This window comes from Schistocerca nitens, chromosome 5 (genome assembly GCF_023898315.1).
Source record: "Schistocerca nitens isolate TAMUIC-IGC-003100 chromosome 5, iqSchNite1.1, whole genome shotgun sequence".
Classification (NCBI taxonomy): domain Eukaryota; kingdom Metazoa; phylum Arthropoda; class Insecta; order Orthoptera; family Acrididae; genus Schistocerca; species Schistocerca nitens.
This window is the reverse complement of record NC_064618.1, coordinates 867361966-867375239: the sequence shown is the minus strand read 5'-3', so window position 1 is coordinate 867375239 and position 13274 is coordinate 867361966. Positions and strand designations below refer to the sequence as shown.

The window sequence follows — 13274 nt, the reverse complement described above, 5'->3', positions numbered from 1 at the left end:
GTTCTTATTTACTAATCGAGAGCTGCTGCCCCTCTTCCTGCATCATACCCTTGGCGCCATTGAGGGGAGAAGGCAGACAACAGTGCCCAGGGCCACATTGCAGGGGCACGTGGCAGCCCTCACATGTGAGCAATCGACACAGCACGAGCAGCATCGCCTGCATGCCATTGAATAGCTTCTGGATGGGCCCCACTCCGCGCCAGGGCTAGATCACCTGTCACTGACAAGTCAACGACGCAATCTGGAGGCGCCTTGTGGGACTGCTGCATTCTGCTGCGCAGTTCTCGGCCTCGGATGACGTTGTACACCTGGTGCTTGGGACACCACCGTCGGTGGCCGCATCCGTGCTTCCTGGGGCTCGCCTCGCCATTGGCTCTGAGGAGAGGAGGCGGCAGAAGACGAAAGGGCCGTACCTGCCAACTAAGTGGCCGCCAAGTAGTGGTCCTCCACTCTTGAGGTGGTAGCGCCATCCGTGGGAATATGCAAGATGCCAGGATGCCTTCAGGAGGAAGCAAGTGCAGTGTGCACGAGGCCTTCCGGACAGCATGCTGCCGCTGCCACTGCTGGGCTGGTGAACAACCCTTTTACAATGAAGCCACCTTTCACCAAGAGCTCTATCCCTGATCAGCTTTTCCCTCACTGACAGCCAGTTAACTTCAAGTGCCTGTGGAGGCCGATCACTGCTGAGAAGGTTGCAGCTTCGTTGCCACCTAGATCTTCTGCGTCCAGCCTGGATGGCCTCTCACTGGTGCTGACACCGCCTGTCACTGGAGGTCACTGTTTAAATCTTGAACCTGTTTCTCCTATCCTGCAAGCTTCCCTCCTCTCAGCCAGGACCTCCTTGTGGCCCAAGACAGCCGCCCCAGCATGCCCCACTGACTTTCGGCCCATCAGCATCTCCTCGGTGTTAGACAGGATCTATCACATGCCTTATGCAGTCATGTGATGTGGATCAGCATCAGCAGGCGTTCATCCCTTGGGATCTGATGCTGGAGAACACCTTTAGTCTCAACCAAATTCTCATCAGCCCCATCTGCCGCTGCTGCTATGTGTTTGTGGCCTCCCTTGATGTACCTAAGGTATTTGATTCATTTGAGTGTGCAGCTCTTTGCCCTATGCTGAAAGCCCATGGATTATGCATAGGGATGCTACGAGGGTAGCACAACCCTCATTGGGGGAGGGGGGGAGAATGAGCACGAGTCTCTGGTCATGCGGTCAGAAAGGGGTGTTCAGCAAGGAGATCCTTTATCCTCCAGCAGCCTTTGCTGATGACATCCTGTTCTTCGCTTTGATGAAGTGGGGTCATCAGTCCCTTATCGACATAGCAGTATCAGCCTTCGACCAGCTGGGGTTGCTTGTGAGCCCACATAAGTGTTTACGCTCATGGTTGTGGTGTCCGACCTCTACAAGGAGGTGAAGGTCGGTTCCAACGTCACTGTCACTACCAGCGACACCACTGTGCCGGTGCACCATGTGGGTAGGACCTTCTGATACCTGGGGCTGCAGTTCTCTTCTTCAGGTCGGTGCATCTTCCCTCAAGGCGCCTCACCAAGGAGCAACTGGGGGTCATCAGACGAGCGCATCTGAAGCCACAGCAGAGGCTCTATCCATTCCGAGACGTGCTTCTTCCTGGCCTGTAACGTGGCCTCGCCTTCAGCTGAAGAGGTAAATCTACATAAAACCCAATCTTTCATGATTCAAGTTGTGTAAAGAACTTGTTTTATAAAATAAAATGCAAACGACACATTGAAAGTTAATTAATCTTCACATATCGAATAAGAACCTCCAGTATTTCTCTCTTTTAAGACTAAACACAGAAATGCTTCGTTTTCAAATGCGAAAATAAGTGGTTGAGACTGGTATACAGGGTGGTCCATTGATAGTGACTGAGCCAAATATCTCACGAAATAAGCATCAAACGTAAAAACTAAAAAGAACTAAACTCATCTAGCTTGAAGGGGGAAACCAGATGGCACTACGGCTGGCCCGCTAGATGGCGCTGCCATATGTCAAACCGATATCAACTGCGCTTTTTAAAATAGGAACCCCCACTTTTATTACATATTTATGTAGTACGTAAAGAAATATGAATGTTTTAGTTGGACTACCTTTTTCGTTTTGTGATAGATGGCGCTGCAATAGTCACAAATGTATAAGTACGTGGTATCACGTAACATTCCTCCAGTGCATACGGTATTTGCTTCGTGATACATTACCCATGTTAAAATGGACCGTTTACCAATTGCGGAAAAGATTGATATCGTGTTGATGTATGGCTATTGTGATCAAAAGGCCCAACGGGCGTGTGCTATGTATGCTGATCGGTATCCTGGACGACATCATCCAAGTGTGCGGACAGTTCGCCCGATAGTTACGTTATTTAAGGAAACAGGAAGTGTTCAGCCACATGTAAAACGTCAACCACGACCTGCAACAAATGATGGTGCCCAAGTAGGTGTTTTAGCTGCTGTCGAGGTTAATCCGCACATCAGTAGCAGACAAACTGCGCGAGAATCGGGAATCTCAAAAATGTCGGTGTTGAGAATTCTACATCATCATCGATTGCACCAGTACCATATTTCTATGCACCAGGAATTGCATGGCGACAGCTTTGAACGTCGTGTACAGTTGTGCCACTGGGCACAAGAGAAATTACGGGACGATGACAGATTTTTTGCACGCATTCTAGTTAGCGACGAAGCGTCATTCACCAACAGCAGTAACGTAAACCGACATAATATGCACTATTGGGCAACGGAAAATCCACGATGGCTGCGACAAGTGGAACATCAGCGACCTTGGCGGGTTAATGTACGGTACAGCATTATGGGAGGAAGGATAATTGGCCCCCATTTTATCGATGGCAATCTAAATGGTGCAATGAATGCTGATTTCCTACGTAATGTTCTACCGATGTTAGGGCCTACTACAAGATGTTTCACTGCATGACAGAATGGCGATGTACTTCCAACATGATGGATGTCCGGCACATAGATCGTGCTGTTGAAGCGGTATTGAATAGCATATTTCATGACAGGTGGATTGGTCGTCAAAGCAACATACCATGGCCCACACTTTCACCCGATCTGACGTCCCCGGATTTCTTTCTGTGGGGAAAGTTAAAGGATATTCGCTATCGTGATCCACCGACAATGCCTGACAACATGCGTCAGCGTATTGTCAATGCATGTGAGAACATTACGGAAGGTGAACTACTCGCTGTTGAGAGGAATGTCGTTAAACGTATTGCCAAATGCACTGAGGTTGACGGACATCTTTTTGAGCATTTATTGCATTAATGTGGTATTTACAGGTAATCACGCTGTAACAGCATGCGTTCTCAGAAATGATAAGTTCACAAAGGTACATGTATCACATTGGAACAACCGAAATAAAATGTTCAAACGTACCTATGTTCTGTATTTTAATTTAAAAAACCTACCTGTTACCAACTGTTCGTCTAAAATTGTGAGCAATATGTTTATGACTATTACAGCTATCACAAAGCGAAAAAAATGGTCCAACTAAAACATTCATATTTCTTTACTTACTACACGAAGATGTAATAAAAAATGGGGGTTCCTATTTTAAAAAACGCAGTTGATATCCGTTTGACCTATGACAGCGCCATCTAGCGGGCCAACCATAGTGCCATCTGGTTTCCCCCTTCAAGCTAGACAAGTTACGTTCTTTGTAATTTTTTCGTTTGACGCTAATTTCGTGAGATACTTGGCCCGGTCACGATCAATGGACCACCCTGTATAAGTCGTCAGTTACCAACTAACGAAATATTATTGTCAAATTTACCGCTGTAGTTTCGCACGCAATAATTCTTAAATTTTGGTGTGACATCCTATTGGAATTCGCAAACAAAATATTGTTATCACTTTGTACTTCTGGTACCTCTGTTATAGGCCCCTACTTCTCTACCTACAGTCGCTTCTCCGTTTTCTTTTTCTGTCGCCTTTTCATCACAATAAACGCAGCACAGGCACCCAAGCCAAGAATGGGATCCATAGCAGACTGCTTGTGCAATGAGGCAATATGACGACATGAGAATGCCTGTGTGTACAAGTGTTTTTCCCACAAATTTTTGTGTGTGGCCTTTTATTCATGTGCACTTGTGACGCCTAGGAGGAAAGAGGCATCGCATGGATATACCTTAAGCGTGACAGTAGCCATAGAAAATGTGAAATGCTTGTACATTAATAACTGATGTAATTGCGAGAATGTTAAATGCAAGCATGCAAACGCGAAATCGTTTTTATTTGTTTGATTAAGGCAAAAATAGTATATTTATAATCCTGATTTTTTTAAATTAATTACATTATGTGAACCGAAACATAAGCCCACACTATTATTTATTACAAACTGTTCGCAGATTGGTATTATAATACTAACAAAGACCAAGTCATTAAACAAAAAAGCATGGATTATTTTTTTGCGGTTGTTACAAACCGCACTGCTATGATCCTAGCACACATGTTTTGTGCACTTTCAGCACACTGTATTTGATTTTCTGTTCTTTGAAGAAGAACGTAATGTAATATTTCTCTTCTCATAGCACACTGTACTATTGCTGTTACCACTGCTGTTTTTTGTTTGAGGGATAGGGATATATATATATATATATATATATATATATATATATATATATATATATATATCTGCAGATTTCGATAGGATTAGAAGCTCTTCTGAAGATAAATGACTGGATCAACTCCACTGAAAATTCCTTGATGGAAAGTATCCTCTTGCGCAAAAGGCTTCCTTTTTTATGTGGGACGTTGTTTTGTGTAAAGAATAAAGACATTTAGCGTGCGTATATTCATTACATTGCACCAGAGAGTACTCGTATAATTGTGTGTTATATGATCTATAATATCCACACAGCTCTTAATTTGGTTAAGGAATTTCACAATCTCCACTGTTGTTCATCTATAGAGTTATCGCCATTCGTGGTATTAAGGAGGATTACAAACATGTTTTACGTAAGCGAAAAAATTACCAGTGTCATTTATTTCATACACTGTAGAGCCAAAGAAATAGGTACACCTGCCGCGAGCACTCAGAAGTGCCCCAACACGACGTGGCGTGGACTCGACTAATGTCTGAAGTACTGCTGGAGGGAACTGACACCATGAATTCCGCAGGGCTGTCTATAAATCCGTAAAACTACGAAGGGGTGGAGAACTCTTCTGAACAGCACGTTGCAAGGCATCCCAGATATGCTCAAAAAGTTCATGTCTAGTTTAGTGGCCAGCGGAAGTGTATAAACTCAGAAGAGTGTTCCTGGAGCAACTCTGTGCTAATTCTGGACGTGTAGGGTGTCGCATTGTCCTGCTGGAATTGTCCGAGTCCGTCGCAAAGCACAATGGATATGAATTGTTGCAGGTGATCAGTATCACCTGTCACAGTCGTATCTAGACTGTCAGGAGTCCCACATTACTCAAACTGCACACATCCCGCACCATTACAGAGCATCTACCAGCTAGAACAGCCCCCTGCTGACATGCAGGGTCCATGGATTCACGAGGTTGTCTCCATACCATACACGTCCATTCGCTTGATAGAATTTCAGATGAGACTCGTCTGACCAGGTAACATGTTTCCAGCCATCAACAGTCCAATGTCGGTGTTGACAGGCCCAGGCGAGGCGTAAAGCTTTGTGTGGTGCAGCCATCAAGGGTACAAAAATGGGCCTTCGGCTCCGAAAGCCCATATCGATGATGTTTTGATGAACGGTTTTCGCGCTGATACCTGTTGATGACTCAGCACTGAAATCTGCAGTAACTTGCAGAAGGGTTGCACTTGTATTACGTTGAACGATTCTCTTCAGTCATTGTCGGTCCCGTACTTGCAGGGTCTTTTACTGGTCTCAGCGATGTCGCAGATTTGATGTTTTACTGGATTCCTGATATTTACGGTACACTCGTGCAATTGTCATATGGGTAAATCCCCATTTCATCGCTACCTCAGAGATGTGCTGTGTCGCATCACTCGTGCGTCAACTACAACACCCCATTCAAACTCACGTAAATCTTGATAACCTGCCATTGTAGCAGCAGTAACCGATCTAATAAATGTGCCAGACACTTTTTGTGTTATATAGGAGTTGCCAACCACCGTGCCGTATTCCGCCTGCTTACATATCTCTGTATTTGAATACACATGCCTACACCAGTTTCTTTGGCGCTTCAGTGTAAATGCAAATGGATTTGAATTTACTTGTCTGCTACTATTTGGCAGCATCTCATTTTGGAATTTCTCTTTTATTCATCCTCATTGGTCCCACAACAGTTAGGTTTTTGTAACAAGAGATGTTCTGCGAATGGTACACTAGTAAAATAATTACCTATAGCAAAATTTCTAGCTGTACTAGCAGTATTGCCTCCAAGGGTATTGACTGAGGTAAGGCTCAGATATTTCTGGGGTCGATCACCTGTTTCTCTTTCAGTATAGTCAGTCTCATCGATGGCATAACCAGTTTCAGCTTCACACATCCAGAATATTTTCATTCTATACTTTCCAGGCTTATTCGGCATATATTGCACAAATCTACAACGGTCGCTAAATGGAACCATTGTTCATCCACGTTTTATTTTGCACTGTGAGGTTTTTATTCCATAGCATACCACTTGGAGCGACATATATGTCAGGAGCTTCATTGGTTATCCGTCCAGAGGCATTACTACCAGCATCACCACCATCACCATCACCATCACCATCACCACTACTACTTTGTTCTCCACCCAAAGAGTTGCATGCTGTGTGTGAGGAACATCATTGTTTTCTCCCGAAGCGGTACTTACACCTGAATGGAAATCGTCATCTTCAGCTCCCCACTAAGTAACAACTACTTCAAAATCTGGGCTTGAAAAAACGTAGGCCTACGCTGTCTTCTTTTCTGCTTCTTTTTTTTTAGATTTAGATTCCGACATTCTATCTAAAACACTGTAATATGAATAAGTAACGTAAGTACTGTCTTCTTCCATCTTACCGTTTAGTGTTACAAATTGATCTTACCTTTCTTCCGAATGAATATGGAATGTCAAACGCAGCATTGCTGCACAGCAAATCTGACGACATTTCTATCCTGCTTCATGTACTCATAACCATCTACTGCAGTATTTCGCTCTCTTACACAACACAGGAACATGCTGTGTGATAGCTGAACGGGGTTGCAAATTGTAATAACGCACTTTCTGGAGTCACGACAATATGTATGTGTTCCAATAACGTATTCTCTGAATTTCAACAAAAAGTAATTGATACCTACCCAGACTGATTTAATGACACTACAACAAAAACCATAGGGTCCACCGGACACAGATTGTGTAAATTTGTGGAATAAAGAAGAAAATCTAAGTGATCTGATGACACAGATTTCTAATAGCACTTTTAATGTGTTACTGAAATTGCAAGAGAGCATATCTAATGAGTAGGGGATCAATTTTAAGTGTTTCATACACATGTTAAAACTCACGTCTGGTCCATTGGACGCAGGGTATGTATACTAGGGTTAATGCTGTTTGTGGATCACCGTAGAGCTGTCTTCCCATGATGTCCCATGTGTGCTCGACTGGAGACAGATCTGGTGGCCGAGCAGGCCAAGGCAGCAAGTACACACTTTATAGAGCACGCTGGGTTACAACAGAGGTATGCGAGCGAATGTTACCCTGATGGAAAACACCCCAAGGAATGTTGTTGATGAATGGCACCACAACGGGTTGAATCACGTTTGACGAACAATTCTGCAGTCAGGGAGCGTGGATAACCACGACAGTGTCCCTGCTGTCACACGAAATCGCACTCCAGACCGTAGCTCCAGTGTGTATATCACGCAGACAGGTTTGTTGCAGGCCATCAAGAGGCCACCTTCTAACCAACACACGGCTATCACTGGCCTCGACGTAGTACCAACTTTCATCATTGCTGTTCAAATTGCTGCTGCAGTTGCAGTACTATGTTCCAAAGCCATATGACAAAAAAAAAGCCCTTCTTTCGGGTACTGCCACGTTGTCGTCCGGAGCCCAGGTTTCTTGCGACTGCACATTCTCGCCACCACCGTTGCCACAAAGCACGTACAGTGGCTACATTCCTGCCAAGTCTTTTTGCAATATAGCAGAATATATAGCGGTTGCTTGTAACGCTATTGAGGTTGGAGTCACGGACCATGGCGGATGAGTTTAGGTTTGTTCTGCAGATCTATGTCACGCATTCTCTGACAGCCAATGACCGCTCAGTAGCGTTCTGTTCTGCTGTGAATTTCCTAGCCAGTGCGAGCATTTAAACGTGATCGTAGCGAGTTATTTAGTGAATTTTTATTCCATTTGTTGCGAGGTGTCACAACTGATGGTCGTGGTATGCGAAAAATACTGCACAAGCAAGCGAGAGACATAATAAGCTCTCTTCAAGCGCAGAGCACACATATGCACTTACCGCAACCGTCGCTTTCAACTGGCAACAATATAATCCCCGTCCGTGTCTCGAGGTCCGCGAACATCAGCTCACCACGTCCAATCTCAAAGGTAACTAACGATTACGACCGTTACAGCGTGAATTTAAAGCAAACCTGATTTGCATTCTTATAATAGTGCTACTAGCGCCTCTGTTATGCGACTGGCACGAAATTTGAGTGGATATCATCTTTCAAATGTAGACCAACTTACGTTTATGTCGCAAAACTCCTTGGTGTTGCGATTTTTTGTCTGTATATCTTTATTTTTGCATAGACGAAATGGAAATAAACCAGATCAACCAGAAAAGCCCTGCGCGAATATTCCCCACAGTGCACATGCGTAATGACTTGGCCGTCCTAATGAAATCATCCGTCGCTCACGGGAAGAAAGCCTCGGCACAAGGCGGATTTTTCTGAAAGCCTTGGCGGGCCGCTCAAAAACCATTAGCGGAGTGCATACGGCCAGCGGGCCGCTATTTGCACAGTCCTGATCTAGTAGAAACCGTCGAATGCTCTTTACAACTGTTCACGGATGATGCGGTTGTTCATAACAATGTAGCAACGCCAGAAGACAGTATCGATTTCAGAATGACCTGCAGAGAACTGGATGGTGCAGGCTCTGGCAGTTGCCCTGAGCGTACATAAATATAACATATGCGCGTACATAGGAAAAGAATGTCACTGCTGCACAATACACTACTGATTAGAAAAAGTTGGAAATAGTATCTACCGTAAAAAATGTAAGAGTAACTATCCAGAGCGACCATATAAAAGAAAGCAGATGACAGGCTGGGATTTAGAAGACCAGTTTTAGAAAATGTAACTCATCCACGAAAAAAGTGGATTACAAGGCGCTTGTTAGACCGATTCTTGAGTATTATTCATCAATATGTAATCCTTACCAGACAGAACTGAAAGAAGAGATAGAGATATGTTGCCTCCAATGAAGAGCGGCTCGTTTCGTCACGGGGTGGTTTAGTCGGCGGGAGTGTGGTACCGAGATGGTCAACAAACTCCATTGGCAGAAGTTACCAGACATGCGTTGTGCTTCACGATGCGGTTTGTTACTGAAACTTCGAGAGAGCACTTTCCAGGAAGAGTCGGATAAAATATTACTTCCTCCCACGCACATCTCGCGTAATGACTACGATGAGAGAATTCGAGAAATTAGAGGTAATCCAGAGGCTTATCGTTAATCATTCTTCACAAGCGCCAGTGGCGAGGAAAGTGAAGGGAGATTAGTTAATGTCACCGGAAGAACCTCCGCCATACAACATTAGGTGGCTTGCGGAATATGATGTAGATGTAGAAGGACTATTTTGACTCTGCTGGGCGATCTAGTGTGGCCTCTTGCTACACGCGATGCGTGTGCGTGTGCGTGTGCGTGTGTGTGTGTGTGTGTGTGTAGGAAGGGAAAGTGGTGTGTGTGCTGGAGATTGAGAGGGGGAGGGGGCGAGAGATGTGGAGAGACTGTATTAGATCGATGATGTATGTTAAAATGTAACTTTCTGACTGAATCTGTTTCAGATGTTGCCTATTATGTATGACGAAGAATTATTCTCTCTGCACTCGTCAACTCGTATCTCCATTCTGTACTAACAAGAAAATAAAGCTGCAGCTTACATACAGTGTATGCTCCTGTCAAGTTCATGTTATATGGTCGTCTGACACCCTACGTGGCTGATAAGACTACACACCACGTGAATAATGAAAAAACTCAGTCAGTCACCTAGGTGCGTTTCGCGTCGCTTGTGGTAATCCACGGTCTGGTAGAGTTCATTTCATAGTACAACATATTTGTGTTAACTGTTGTGAAAGTAGTTCGAAATGACAGCCGAAGACAGGAATTTGTCAGCTGTTTTGTATGGAATAGATGATTTAAGGCTGGTAAGTTTGAAGCAGTTCCTGGAAGATTTCCTTAGTTAAATGCGAAGGAGAGTTTCGCTTCTTCATAAATGTGAAACCCTTTTCACTTCTCAAAGTAAAGCCCATTCCTTTCAAAATTATCGCAATACAGACACCAGAAAAATTTCAGAATCCTTAGTACGAGTTATATGCAAGATAGATTAGAGAGTGATTATGTATGTCTCTTTTCCTTTTTAGGAGGAAATGCCAATCCCGGAACCAAAAGAAAATGGTACGTTAAGTTGTGAAATATGAAGGTAAAACATGACTATACTATGACAGTAGATTATCTTGTGTTAAAACGTTGATAGTGAAAGCATACACAGGATCTCGGCTGTGGTTACTTTTGGAAGCAACGGTGAAATCGTTTCGAGACTTCACAGCAAATGGTTCGCAGTACACTTGCTACTAGTCAGTGTCCATTATGTTTTGTATATTTCTTCAGTCTGATATTTATCTCGTATATCTGCCTTTGTGCTAAGCAGGGATCCGAGTTCTGACTGTGAAGATCATTTTTTCTTAAGAGAGGAAGGGGCACCAATGCTCCCTGCCACCTCCCCCCCTTCCCCCCCCCCCACACCCCCACTTTCGCTCCAGCGACATTAGTCATTGTATGACAAACATTGGCTGGTGTACGAACAGCTTACGTAACGACGACATCCGTATTCTCTCGTAAAATCTTAAGAGTTATAAATGTTAAGAGTTGAACAAAAACCAAACTACGAAGATGTTCTGCGCATGTCTTGATGCAATCTCAGCATCTTCTATGTGCATGGTGTTCACCTGATCCCTCCCTCCGATGATGATGATGATTATGTTTGGTTTGTGTGGTGCTCAACTGCGCGGTCATCGGCGCCCGTACAAACTCCCAATTGTTACACAGTCCAATTTTTTCACAGTCCAGTCGAGCAACTGTCACAAATCATGATGAGGATGAAAGGATGAGGACAACACAAACACCCTGTCCCCGGGCAGAGAAAATCCCCAACCCGGCCAGGAATCGAACCCGGGACTCCGTGATCCAGAGGCAGCAACGCTAGCCACTAGACCACGAGCGGCGGGCATCCCTCTCTCGTTTCAGAAGAATTTGTGCGAACTGTAAAGTTTTCGTTACAAGTCTTACTGGTGATATGATTGCACGCTCTTCGTGGGCGTCGACATCTCACACCTACGCACAGGGCTTGTTCCGGATTACTCCAGGGCCAGTTGCAGGTAAAGCAGCTCTTATTTTTTTACGCATTTCTACTTCCATATAATAAGTGAAGGTACCGTTCAGTAAAATTTTATGAATTCAAGCAGCAGCGCATACTGTATACCGTACTCCGAATTTTGTACCAATCTCAGACTACCGTGACAATTTTTTATTAGCTGCATTCACATAGCCAGAAAAACCAGTATTCAGATATTTTAATACTGTGATGGCATACCATCTTTTGTGTTTTTCCAACCAGATGGTTGATAATACGCAAATGTGCCACATTCCCGAATTTCGCGGGCTTCCCGATTTTTTAAAGTGTGCCGTAACACGTCCCACGAAGCCTCAGCTGGGACGCCAAAATTCACGACTCATAGGCACAGCGAACAATTCGAAATGTAATGGCCACTCACTTAAAAATGGTCAGCTACATGAAAATGAATGCGTAGAAGGCGGTAAGCAAGGAACTTGCTGTACGGTGCGGTAGGAGGTTTAAGAAGTATGTACCCTTCTTTTTTAACTACCTGTCCCGATTTTCTGCAAATTTGTACTGACAACAACACTCACTAGCGCTATTAGCAAAGTACGTTACACTTCACGACAGGCTGAGGTTGGCCATGCGTCTCGATAATCGGGAATCACCTGTTTTTCTACTTTTTTTTTACTCTACTGTATGTACTGTAGTTTATTTCACGCAATCGCAAAGCTGTATAACAACCATGATTTACTTGTTCATATTGTTGAGTGAGAACCATGAATTCGTACACTGTTGCACTGCCTGTGTGTCTTATTATAGTGTGTGAGTTCTCTCAGCTGTGGAATGGAATGACAACAACGAAAATTAGCGCCGTGATGGGCCTCGTACCTGGATTTCCCGCTTATCGCGAGCGGTCGCCTTACCATTTTCCTATCTGTGCACGACTCGTGTCCAGACACAAACTTCCATATGTTGTCAACCGTGCGCCTACAACCTGTACTCGTACATCCATAATGTATATTCCCGTACAGGTGAGATATGTTACTGGAAAGTCGTTTTCCTGCTGTCAACAGAGTGTCACATAAGTGTCCAAAGGGACTCTGCATCGTATTCAGAATCACACGGCACTGCAATATCTTATTTATCTGCATGCAATGGGCAAGCAACTTTCAAGTAACATGTCTCGCCTGTACAGGAATATACATAATGGATGTACCAGTACAAGTTGTAGATACACAGGTGATGACACACGGAAGTTTGGGTATGGCACGGACAACCAAATGGTAAGGCGATGTAACGGAACATATTAAAGGCTTTACTTTAATGAAGTATGCGATCCCTTCCAAATTCAACCAGTTTAACGAGTATTTATGATTATAGAAAAGTTATTGTGTATGTTAACAATGATTGCACAACATGTCTCCATAAACAGTCAACCCATTAAATTATACTGAATAACTGACCCACACAAAAGTTTATATCACTCGATCACTGATACAGCAAATGTCATCATGAAAAACACTAAGTTTATCTTAAATAATTAATATGAAGTACGAAAAATAGTGGCCAACTTAGGTATTTTGGATCTCCTTAAATAAAAATCACCCAGTGAAACCTATTTGTTCACTAGGAGCGTTTTCACTCAGTATTCACGTAATCAATCCTATTTTAGACGAAAACCAATGTGATTCTTCATAATTCACGTTACTTACTTATTTATGCAAATTAGAGAAGTC

At 43.8% G+C, this 13274-nt stretch overlaps 1 protein-coding gene across 1 annotated transcript in view; it reads left to right on the top strand.

Annotated features, from left to right (window-relative positions):
- Positions 1 to 10213: 10213 nt before the first annotated feature.
- LOC126260772 (sorbitol dehydrogenase-like) overlaps positions 10214 to 13274 on the top strand; it is a 146702-nt gene continuing 143641 nt past the window's right edge. Inside the window, exons 1-2 of the mRNA XM_049958110.1 lie at positions 10214 to 10348; positions 10565 to 10598. Coding sequence (XP_049814067.1) covers positions 10289 to 10348; positions 10565 to 10598 — 94 coding nt within the window. The 5' untranslated portion in view covers positions 10214 to 10288. The remainder of the gene's footprint in view (positions 10349 to 10564; positions 10599 to 13274) is intronic.